General features: G+C 30.8%; 1 protein-coding gene across 2 annotated transcripts in view; it reads left to right on the top strand.

The window, feature by feature from the left end:
• Window positions 1-12273, top strand: part of Kiaa0825 (KIAA0825 ortholog) — a 413039-nt gene that overhangs the window by 81633 nt on the left and 319133 nt on the right. The window contains exons 4-5 of one of the 2 annotated variants that reach the window (XM_047556135.1): window positions 660-825; window positions 4049-4718. In XM_047556135.1, the coding sequence (XP_047412091.1) occupies window positions 660-825; window positions 4049-4718 (836 nt within the window). The remainder of the gene's footprint in view (window positions 1-659; window positions 826-4048; window positions 4719-12273) is intronic. The other variant, XM_047556136.1, reaches the window with a different exon arrangement.

The raw sequence follows: 12273 nt of genomic DNA, 5'->3' as shown, positions 1-12273 counted from the left end.
TTTAGAAAATATAGAAAAGTAAAATTTAAAAACTGAATATAATTACCATTAACCTTTTGCTTCATTTCCTTCCAGTCCTTTTTTTTTTTTTTAATGCAATTTTTAGTACGGATTTTTCTGAAATGAAATTGGGTAACCTCAGAAAATATTTAGATGTAGCAACATTGATATACAGCTTTATCCTTTTAAACTTACAAGCTCTTTGTAACTGGTTCACAACTTCTTAATATTCCAGTTTTGAAGTTTTCCCTAATTGGTATTGCCAGTCACCTATTGGTACATAATGTAAGTTTCTGATTTTCATAGTAATCAGGGTATTTTTTTTCTCTACCATCCACCCACTACCTAATAAGAGAGCCATTATTGTATTGTATCTATGGTTGATATTTGTTTTAACACAAAATAATTTGTAATTCATTTTTAAGTAGCGTGGTATTTTCTATTTATTGCATTTTTTTCTATCAGAAAATTTGAACTTCGTTTTCATCTATAAATGAAAATGTGTAGTTCCTTTGTTATTATTTTCATATCATTTGACTGTTTTATACTTTTGTAAATTGTACACAACCAGATACCACATACAAATATTCAGGGCCTGTGATACTCTAAGGTGTAGCAATTACCTACTTCCTAAAAAAATAATTTCTTTCTTTTTATAGCATAGAATGCTGCATTAAAGAAATACAATCTGAAGTTAACAAACAATGCCCAGATGTTCAACTGCAAACATCAACTGACTGCTTTGAATGGCTAACTAGCTATCATAATACATCTAAGTCACCTTCCATTCCCCGTGGAGATCTGATAGAATTCCTCAAAATACTGGTAAAAATAACAACAAAAGAAAACTTTTTTATTATGGAATGGGTGGGGTGAACACAGGTAATATAGTTCCTTCCACTTATATGTGTAAATATTTGGTGATATTAGCTGCCAAATCAAGAGGTTTATGGTTTTGTTTTGTTCCTATGTCCCTAATAGAATCCAGTGAGCTATTTGCTTTTTTTTTTTTAACCAAAAAATGAAATTTTAGCCAGGTGTGGCGGCACGCACCTGTAATCCCTGTGGCTTGGGAGGCTGAAGCAGGAGGATCATGAGTTCAAAGCCCTCATCCACAAAAAGCAAGGCACTAAACAACTCAGTGACACCCAGTCTCTAAATAAAATACAAAATAGGACTGGGAATGTGGCTCAGTGGTTGAGTGCCCGAGTTTAATCCCTGGTACCAGCACCAATGAAATTTTATGTAAATGGAGGTTAAATATTTTAATTCCTGGGTGATTTGTGGTATGATGTATGGCATATCGGTATCAAAAACTGTATTGGTATGCACTGCAGTTGTCTACCAGAGAAATTCATACTCATATTTTCTTTCATAACTATTAATTTTCTCACTTTAGCATTAAACATAGATAGATCCCTATCAATTGTGCCTTGTAAATGGCTTTACCTATCATTCTCTGTGTTTCCAACCTGTATTCATACCTCATTCTTTTCATTCAATTCAGCAATTTATATAAAACCACTGTTAATTAATGGAGAATTATTATATTGGTCATTTTTTTTTATCCTGGCCACCTTCTGTATTAGAGAAGTCTTATCTTTCAATAACAACAGTTTTATCACACCTGCATCCACCATGATGACTAGCTTACAAACAAGATTCCCAGAGAAACAGTGTAATTATTAGAAAGCAGTATTTCTATAGCCATGGTTTTAATTTAATTTAATTTAAGGGGAAGAAAGGCACAGTTCTTGTCTAAACATCAAACATTGACTAAGGCAGATGTGGAAAATATTTTGAAGTTGTAGATGGCTTAGGATGACAAAATCAGATGAAAATAGTTTGGGGCTGTTGTTATTATTACAGATGTCTTTTTAATGTTTACAGAGTAATAAAAGGAAGAGAGGAAGACTATGCCCTCAAGCCTTAATCTTTTAAGAAAATCCTCTCACCCATTATCTCTTGAAGGTGGAGACTTGAAGAATAAATATGGATATAGTTATTTCTTTAATTTCTATTAAGAGCCATGTGTATTGAATTTCATTAATATTGATGTAATAATGCTTTCTCATTTAATTAAAAGCAAGAGCTTTTAATTATCTTTTAATCTGTCACACATAAGTCATTCTCTATTCACTGCAGGGCAAAGGCCGCCTTAGTTTTGTTCAAACTCATTAGACTGATAGGCTTATGCCAGACCTAGGGTTTTTTGTTTTTTTTTTTTTTTTAACATAATTGAGCATGTTATTTTGAGGAAGGAACCACATTATTAAAACAGATCCAGATTAAAATGGCCTTATTATCAAGTTTCTCCATACTAAAAGTGTTGATTTTGGTGACATTTTTCACATATTTATTTTTTCATACAAAATTTGTATTAATTATCTAGCTATTTAAATAAGAAAAAGGTTCTCATGCCAATTATAGTGAAGTTATTTTCAAAATTTAAGCAGTCATACAAAACACGTTTTAAATCTCTGCAATCTACTATTTTTTGTTTGATCAAATATTTACACTTACTGTTTTATCAAAGCCCAAGGCTGAGACACTAAGATGATCATTCACCTTGTAGAATTTATCTTAATGCTGACACATCACAGACTCCACTGAAGGACATTTCTTTCCAGAAGTTCCAAAAGAACTAATAGCATGAGCAGAGAAGGAAAGAAGCTAGAGACAGGTTATATCCACTCTGTGGTCTTCTAGAGTATGATAGAAAGAATGCAGATGAAGGAAATGAAACCATGAATCTAGTCTTGGTTCTCTACCTTATTATGTGTGAAGTCTGAAAATCACTTAGGCATACTTAATATTAGTATCCGTATTTGTAAACTGGGTTTTTAATATCTATGCCACAGAGTTTTCATCATGAATAACCCAGAGAATATATAGAAAATGCTTTTTATGCAATAAAACATATATACATAAGGTATAATTATTACATAGAACATTGAATTCAGCATTATAAAGCTTAGAATGACCAAAAGTAAATACCAGAAATTTGTGTAGGAGTTGTTCATTATTCTGAATCACACATAATACCTGTGATATCTTTATCAATAATTAATTTCAAAGCCAGCCTGACTTTTACACCACTTGGACTTTACTTCCATTTCTCTTGTAATAGGCCTATTTCTACTTAGAGAATATAAACAAATTTCAGTATTACCTGAAATAGATATAATTAGGAAAGTCAGAATGTAATGAAAATGTGTATATGTGATTCAAAGTCCAGGAATAAAGTAACTTTTGTCCTTTTATTATTCGTAATTATACCCACCATTGTTTTCTATTGACATGGAAAGTATAAAGGAATAATTTCATATTATCTTTTGAGGAGTGATTCTGAGAGTATCTTTATCCCATTTTGAGTTAGTTATTGCTTTGGAGAGAAATAAAATATTCTTAGATTAATTTTCAAAGTAAAATCATTCTTAACATGGTTCTCAGAAAGGAATTAAAATGAAAGTTGAAATCTTTCAATGTATTAAATTTTATTTTTCAGGATGGCAGCTATTAGTAACCCCTAGGCACATCCTATATTTAAAGATCTCTGCTCTATTCTAGAATGATTTTAAGCATTGTATGTTCATTTGGGATTTTATAATAATAAGTACACTCATTCAGGCATGAAAATTATCTGCCAAGAATTAATTAGGGGACATGATCTTGAATTTATTTTTTCTTAGGAATACATTTCAATCAATGTTTTACTATACATCTTTATATTTAGAATTTTTAAACTGCACCCTTCACACAGCTCAAATTATATAATTTATAACATTAAGAGCTAAAAAGTACATTTCTAGAAATCTAGTTAAAAAAATAATCAGCCAGGCTTTATAAAATTTACAGACCATGAGAGCTAGCGTTCTAAAATATCTTAATTGATTAAATTACAAATACAAGAAGAAAAACTTGAAGAGCAAAAGAGTATTGAACTAATTTGAAAAAAGATTATGAAATTGTACATCTTTATGGAAATAATATTTTCTTCTTGTACTTTGATTTCCCCATTTCTAAATTTATTATTTACTTTTATCAGCAAGATTTGTTGAAGAATGAACAAAATCAAGAAGAAATGATTCTGGATTTACTTTGGGACCTCTCCTGCCAGAGCAGTGTTTCATTCCCATCGGATCTAAGTGAAACATCTCTGCATTTCCTCTCTAGGACTTCACTTCATTCTGTTGAAGATCATTCCTCTGTAGATGTAAAGTCTATATGGGATGATATAAGACTGCATCTTCGACGCTTCTTAGTAAGCAGATTACAAAGCTATAATGAAATAAACAATTCACAGCAAAAAATGGTACTGAAAAACCAATGCATACAGCAACTCTTGTTTCTCTATCCAGAATCAGAAGTTATCATCAAGTACCAAAACATACAGAATAAACTATTGGTTAAACTTCTGCAGAACTGCTTTCCTTCTTACAGTGGAGATTCAAATTTAGATGTAATGGCTCATGGATTCCAAAGTACAATGCTTATATTATACTCGATGATAAAAGAGGATTTTGACACACTGTATGAAATTTTAGCTCCATCTTCAACAGTGAAATTCATTAAAGAAACTTACCTGGATACAGTTACAGAAGAAGTGGCAAAATTTCTTGAAAAGTTTTGTGAGTTACGGTTCAAAGAAAATACTGTTCGTGTGGTTAAAACAAGCAAGAGCTCCAGCAAGCATAGAGGAGCAGTGCATGCTTTGGGTTAGTGACATTTAAATTTTTTGATTGATTTAATTTAATCCTTTTGATAGCTTTAATTTTCTGGGTTTTTATTGTTTGGTTAAATCTCATTGAAATTTGAAAATATATCAAAAAATAAATGTAATGAAATGTTGCAGTTTACATTTCTCTTACGCATTCTTTTTCTGTAAGTATAGTCATAGAGTGTTTTCTGTTAAATTAATGATATTGAAAATATAAACCAAAGTTTTACAAATAAGAATTTCAGTTCTCTTGATCACTTATGCCAAATGATAAAGTATTGGACCAAAAACATACATACACAAACATGCAGTTATATGTATAACAAAAAAGCATAATTTGTAATCCATTGTATCTTTCAAAGCCAAAGCATTATTACAGAAAATTTGTTGAAATTTACATTAACTAAATTGGAAGTTTAAAAATTGTAACTAAATTTTAGTCATCCAATTCTAATAAATAGCAGTTATGAAATATTAATTATAAAATTCTGCATTATAATTGCCTAGGAAGGCACAGCATTTTAATTATAACTATAATTATAACTTTAACTATAATTTTAAAAGTTCATCTAATATATTTTGATAAGAATAAAATAAAAGGTGATTTTAAAATTCCTAATTTTACTCAAATGATAAAGGAAAAAAGGAAAGAAATTATTGTGACATAATACCCTTTCTCTTCATGGTTTTAATTTTCCAGCAGTGCAGAAGAATTAATATAACAGTATGATTATTTCAAAAGTATTTATTGGTCCAGGCAAATTGTAATCCAGCAACTCAGGAGGCTGAGGCAAGAGGATCACAAGTTCAAGGCCAGCCTTGGCAACTTAGCAAGACCCTGCATCAAAAAAAAAAAAAAAAACCTAAAAAGGCCTGATTTATAGCTTAGTGATAGAGTGTTCCTGGGTTCAATCCCCAGTACCTCAAAAAAAAAAAAGTGAAAATTAGTTATGATACTATGAGGTATATTTCCAAGTAGGTTTGTAAACTCTATTATTTAAGTATTTGAAAATTATGTTTTGGCGAACTGCTATAGATCTTTAGATTTATGATCTTTTAGAAAATTTCCATAATTTCACTATATTTTTACTTAACTTCATTAATAAAATGCCATAATACCAAGTTAATGTGTTATGTGAATTTTAAAAGATATTCATATTTTCTCTTAAAATTTTTATTTTCCTCTTGAAACTGAATTATATTGCAGATTAGAGATGCATTAATCATTTTGGATTATGGCAAAATAGTTAAAACAGACATTGCAATTTTGCTCAAAACAGAATTTCATTTTAATTGTTAATACATTCATTAATGTATTTGTTTTCTAATATTTTTGTAGTCACTAAAAACTTCCAGCGTGCTTGTGGTTTCAATATGAAAGTTTTATATGTGCTAAGTATAATTTACAAAAGAAGAAAATATCCATATGGTTGAAAATATGTATAAGTCACTATGGCATCTTTAGCACTGATATTGAGGTATCTCCCCTTGGTGAGACAAGAGTATGTATGCCTGCTTTAACTCTAGAACTGCAAACATTTTCTACAAATCTGAATGCAGAGATCTTTCTCAAGCTCCTTTATCTGAGCTAGGTATCAATCACTTGTTAAATGAACCCTTCCATATTCCAGGAACTGTGTAAGGACAACCTATTCCTTATTACCCAATTTTTTTAAAAATGAAAGAAGCTTAGAATAATTAACTTGCCCAGGATCATGGTGTGTGAGGTCAGAATCATATTCAAAAATCAGAATTCATAGTCAATTCTTTTTTATTTTTGATGCCTCTGTTCTTAACCATCATGCTATTGGATCTTGTCTCAAAGTTAGAATTAAATGCTTTATCACTTGTAAAAGAAATTTCATAGAGCACTGTTGAAGTGAACTTCCTGAAAAGTTTATTTCAGCTTTATTAACCACCTACAATAGGCAAGTCTTTTAGCAGCTACCATGTTTAAGTTTCTGTGCTAGAAACAGAATTGGGAAGAAAACTAAATGTGTCACTACTCTATATGAGAAATGCTAAACTAACTCAAAAAGATTAACCATGTTTTTCTCTAATATTTGACCCAATTTCGAAATTTTATATTTTTTAAAAGTACAGCTTTAAGATGAGCAACAATAAAATGTAGATTGGCTTGAATGGGATATATATTATATTATCTCTGATGTATGCCTCGATCTTTATGCTCACCAAATATTTGATATTTTGCCTGATATTATAGAAAGGACATTCCTTAAGTAACAACAACTAAGCTAACACATTGATTCAGACAGTGATGTTCAATATCTTTTAATATTTCTAACCACCCAACAAGGTAGACGTCATTATTAGCTCCATTTTACAGTAGGGAAACTGAGACAGATATTTTAAGTAATCTTTTCAAGGTCCTAGAATGAAGTAGGATTCATATGCATGGCTGATTCTGGAGCCCTGACTCTATGACTGTGCTTTACTGAGATGGAGATAGCATAACCCATTTAAAAACACTTCTCTGAAAGCTCTGTACACTTCTTCAGCAGCAATGTTGTCATTATTTTATGCTTCTTCAAACTCCCCCACCCTCTTCTCATTTGAAGACTTCATAACCCTGTTTTTTTATAATTCTTCTTCAGCGATCTATTACTATATCTTAGGATTTGTAAGTATACTATAGTCACAAGCTAATATATTCTCTATTTGTATAGTTACCTACCCTGTTCTTGATGAGCTAAGACAATTTGGACCTATTAAACCTTTAATTGCCTCAGATTTTGTATTTAGATCGAAGACTGATTTGTTCTTCCCTGAATGGTCTGTAAATTATATATCTATATTACTTGAGTATCAAAAAATGATTACTGCTTCTTATTCTTTAAGATTTATCAAGATTTTATATGTGTGAGCTCATTTAATCTTCTGAACAGTTTTTCACATTATTCATATATACTTTATACTTAGAAAACTGAGACTCAGAGAGATAAATATTTCCCCAGGCCACACAACTAATCTAATAAGTCAAAGAAAGGGGTTTCCTCTGTTTTGCAGTGTTTCGGTGTCCATATATATATATATATATATATATATATTTTTTTTTTTTTTTTTTGATGCCGGGGATCAAACCCAAGCCTCGTGCTACTGAACTACATCCCCAGTCCCATTTTTTTAATCTTTATATGCCATAAAACCATGTCAAGAACTGTGCAAGACACTATGAAAATCAGCATTAAAAAAAATCATTCACCAAATACATTCACTTTATTTTTACTTTCTGTATTCTATACAGTACTCATTGAATGTTTTTGTTTTTCTTTTTTATTGACAAAAATTCATAACTGACATAATTTGTGTTTATTATCTCAGAAACTGATTAGGGTGGTTTTCATCTTATCCTATCCTATCCTATCCTATCCTATCCTATCCGGCCTCTTGTGATAAGTGTTAACCTGGGCACCCAGAATGACTTTTGCCTGCAACTAATTCAGGGTCTTTTTTGACATTTATTTAAAATGTTATAATCTCTCTGGCTCTTGTCTTATATGATAAGGTACCATATAAACATTTAATTTATTTATATATAAACTTGTCCCTAGACTTAAATTCTCCAACTTGGCATTGTATGGTAACAATTTTTCTCCTTCATATTGTTTTGAATGTCTTATTTCTTTAAAAGCGTGTGCTGTTTTACTATTGTAATACATTTAGAAATGTATAGATTGTATTTTTTGTTCTTTATTCTTTGAAGGAAATGACAAAATAATATTAACAGAAGTTTTATATAAAATCTTTGATTTGGTAATTTTTTTTCCTAGAAAAGAAGGATATTGCTTTTATAAACATACAAAGTTTGAAGAGTGATTTAAGTACCATTATTTTCTTAATAACTCTGATTTTACTAATCTGTATTATTATTTGTCTTCTAATATTTTGCAGGAAAATTATCAATTATTTCTTAAGGGGTTTTGCTATAATATTTTGTTTTTCACTTATAAGGCATTAAAGTTAAAATAAACAACTTTTAAACATTAAAGATTTGCTATTAATATTTTGATTATAACTTAATTTGCCCCTATCTAGAAATCATACCCATATTTACACATTATACAGTATCATCTCCAGTTCAAGACAACTGTTGCCATTCTTATACTATAACATTTTTTTATGTCTACATTTAGAATGGTTAAGTGATCCAATTATTTTTACTTTTAAAATTATACATCCTTTGAATTTAAAGTAAGTGCTATTTTTCTCAATGTTTGAGAAAAGAGGATTGTTTGGTAAATTTCAATTAAATAAATCCTTTATATTTTAATATGAAAAGATGCTATCATGAATTTCTAATTTTAGGATGAATTTCATGGTTCCCTGTATATCTTCCTCTGAGTTCTTGTTGAGGTTATTGTTTGCATGAAAAGGAAAGGCTGAAGAGAATGTGGTACATATCTTTGAACATTGGGAAGGTTTCTAAAAATCTGCATTTGGATGAGAGATTGAACTGAATAATCTCCTAGGCGCTTTCCCTTTCACAGTCCCTGACTCGTAAGGAGCAGTTCATCCTTCAGGGGTTGAAAAGATCCTTCAGAATAATGAAGCCCTCACACCAAAGTGAAGATGGAATTCTTGAACAGGGAAAGACATAACATGTTTGGAAAGGAGGCCAATCAAAAGCCACCCTACTTCCTAACCCATTCTACTCTTCAAGTGGCTATGGCCATTTAAGAGATAATACCAAGAAAGGATGAAAAAATGTATTGAAGCAAGACATATAAAATCCATAAGGCAGAAGCTTTGGTGTGAGCACTGTTGTAGAATAATTAAACCTTATAGAAGCATGTTGCATCTCTTCCCCCTGTTAAGCTTTGAACTTCTGAGGCAGATGTAAAAGTTACTCCACTAGATCTCTAATGACAATTTGCTTGGTTATTTCCAAATCCCATACTAGTAGAAGGTGGAGTTTTAAGTAATACAAAACAATAAGTGGAGTGAAAAAAATCAACAAGAGGTGGCAATGTATATTCAGTTATCAACAATTTATTTGTTTTGTTTGCTGTACCAGTGTTGAAAACTCTTAACAAATTATATTGTTAATCAGCTTTATTGTGGTTGCTGTTTTCTAGTGAAACCACGGATACATTGTTTGTTCACAATTATTTTGCTCAAAGAAGGTTAAAAGTACAGCTTGAGTTAAGTGTGCTGGTCCTGACTGACTCACCCGAACCCTTGTTTTGTGACCTTAGTTACATCATTTAACCTTTTTGAATCTTGCTACTCAATAAAATGAAAGAGTTGAATTAGGTGATATCTAAGGATTCTTTTAAGTCTAAACTTTTTCTGACCACAACCAGAGTTTAGGTCTTCAAGTTGACATTAGAAACTGCCACCATATTTACTCTCTTTGCTGACACAGATGTGTTAACTGGCTCAGCATGTGGCTTTGTATGATGTAAAAGCCTCCTTTTAGATCTCCATCTATGAGAGTTTTCTTTCCCCAAGTGAAACTTGAAAATAACTATATGAAAACTGCCCATCTTCTATCCTTGCATTTTGGGGGTGGGGGAAATTAAATATAAATAAGGACATGGAGTTTCTCCTTGCAGCTTACATCTGAAACTCTTAATAATAACTCCTTTTTTGCCTTTCTCTTTGATCTCACAAACAAGTTTGCTTTGTTTTTAGTTTTCAATATTAATTTTTATAGGAGCAATTTTTAAAGAGGTGGTAATTGAAAATTAAGATCACAGACAATTATTATTCTGTATTATTGATTGAAAAGAAATCCATATGTCTTTTCTCTGGCATATATTTAAATCAGGCAAGGTAGAGATTTAGTAATGACCTATGTTTTTGCCCAGGAAAGAACTAGCTCATTTCTGCAAAGCCTTAGATGATAGGCAAGGATAATACTTTTTCATAAAAAGCATTTCTGGACATAAAATGCCTATATTACAAAGTATAAATCAAAAGCCTCAGAATTAGGCCTTTTAAAGCATGGAAGAACAATCTTGACCTACAAGTCTGTAGGTAAGAATTTCAGCCCTATTATAATGAAACCATTACATTATATATATTAAACTTTTGTAAATAATCTTAGTATATTTTTCAGCACGTAAAGAAAGTGAAGAGTGATGTTTGGGGAATTGACAGAATTGATCACAAAGCCTTTCCTCCTACTAATTCTGTTTATACATAGTATGTTAAGTGCCTTCTTGAGCCTTCTAGAATGTTCTGCAACAAACATATGTTCAACAGGAGAAAGGTTCATATTCCCTTTTGTGGACCAGGAGATATTCACCATTCAGTAGGATTTACTTCTGTACTGTTAATCTCTCCATAGTAGAAGTTCACAAGGTGATCTACTAGGGTAAGAGTAAAAATTAGAACATTTATTTTTATTTTGTCCTTCTTAAAGGGATAGACTAAGACAAATTCTTTATGAAATTTAGGATAGTGTTTTCCTTGTTTAAAGTCATTTCCAGTCATTCCAAACCTTGAGTTTTGATAAGGCACAAATAGCTTAAAATTTATTTCACAGAACTACTTGAAGAAAGAATGTATTTTGTAAGGGAGTGCTACTCGGAGCATAGACTCAACATTAATTTGTATTAATGTTTTCTCATTGATCATCACCATTATTCCTTAATATCTATTTACAAGTATGTAAGGTCAGTTGTATAGTAGATGCTGTTTTTTTAGGTACTTTTCATTTGCTATGTTCCACATTAAGCACTTTAGGCATTCATATATTATTTGGTTCTTGGAACATCTCTGAAAGTTGAGTGTTACATTTATAGATTGAGAAACCAAATTTGAACAAGCTAGGTAGTTTGCCCAGAGTTCTCTTGCTACAAATTCACTTGACCAATATCCAAACCTGTGTTGAAAAGCCTGTTCTCTTAACTACAATGATGTGCTATCTCTTGCCCAAAGAATTAATTCATAAGACAAAAAATCCTTTTGTAACTTGAAGTGTAATCCCATTTTGGCCACATTTTAGATCCTGATATTTTGTGTGTTAGACTTTCTACAATTATAATACACATTTATTTCTCTACATATAAGATTAAACAAACTTGAATTTCTAAACTTTTATAGTAATAGAGTACAAAGTTGCATCACTGCATTTTTTATTTGGAAAAGATTTGGAAAGAAAAATGTAAGATTTTGCATAATACATGAAAAAGAAAATAATACTGTTACTTTTTTATTGACATTTTAAATGTAGATAGAAAATCTTATTTTATTCCTAGAAATTTGAGTAAACTGGTTACACTTAAGCGTTAAACCAGAGTTAAGCTAAAAGTAGCTAAGTTACTGACATAATTGAGCCAATTGTTGCCAAGGTTTGAGATCCTTTAAACAGTTAATTAATTACAAACAATACCATTAGTTAGAATTATGTTTGTGAGAAGCTTCCACATTTTTTGTTTGACTTATCTTTGCTGCACCACCATCCAGAATTTAAACTGTGCATCAACTCCAGACCTTGTTTTATGGGTGAAAAAAACAAGCGTTTTGGCTGGTTAACAAATCAAGTTTGCAAAAAAATTAAGATCATAAGAAAAACTTCCTACTGC

Source organism: Sciurus carolinensis, chromosome 6, assembly GCF_902686445.1.
Source record: "Sciurus carolinensis chromosome 6, mSciCar1.2, whole genome shotgun sequence".
Classification (NCBI taxonomy): Eukaryota; Metazoa; Chordata; class Mammalia; order Rodentia; family Sciuridae; genus Sciurus; species Sciurus carolinensis.
The sequence above is the reverse complement of the archived record's forward strand: the minus strand, read 5'-3'. Positions and strand labels throughout refer to the sequence as shown.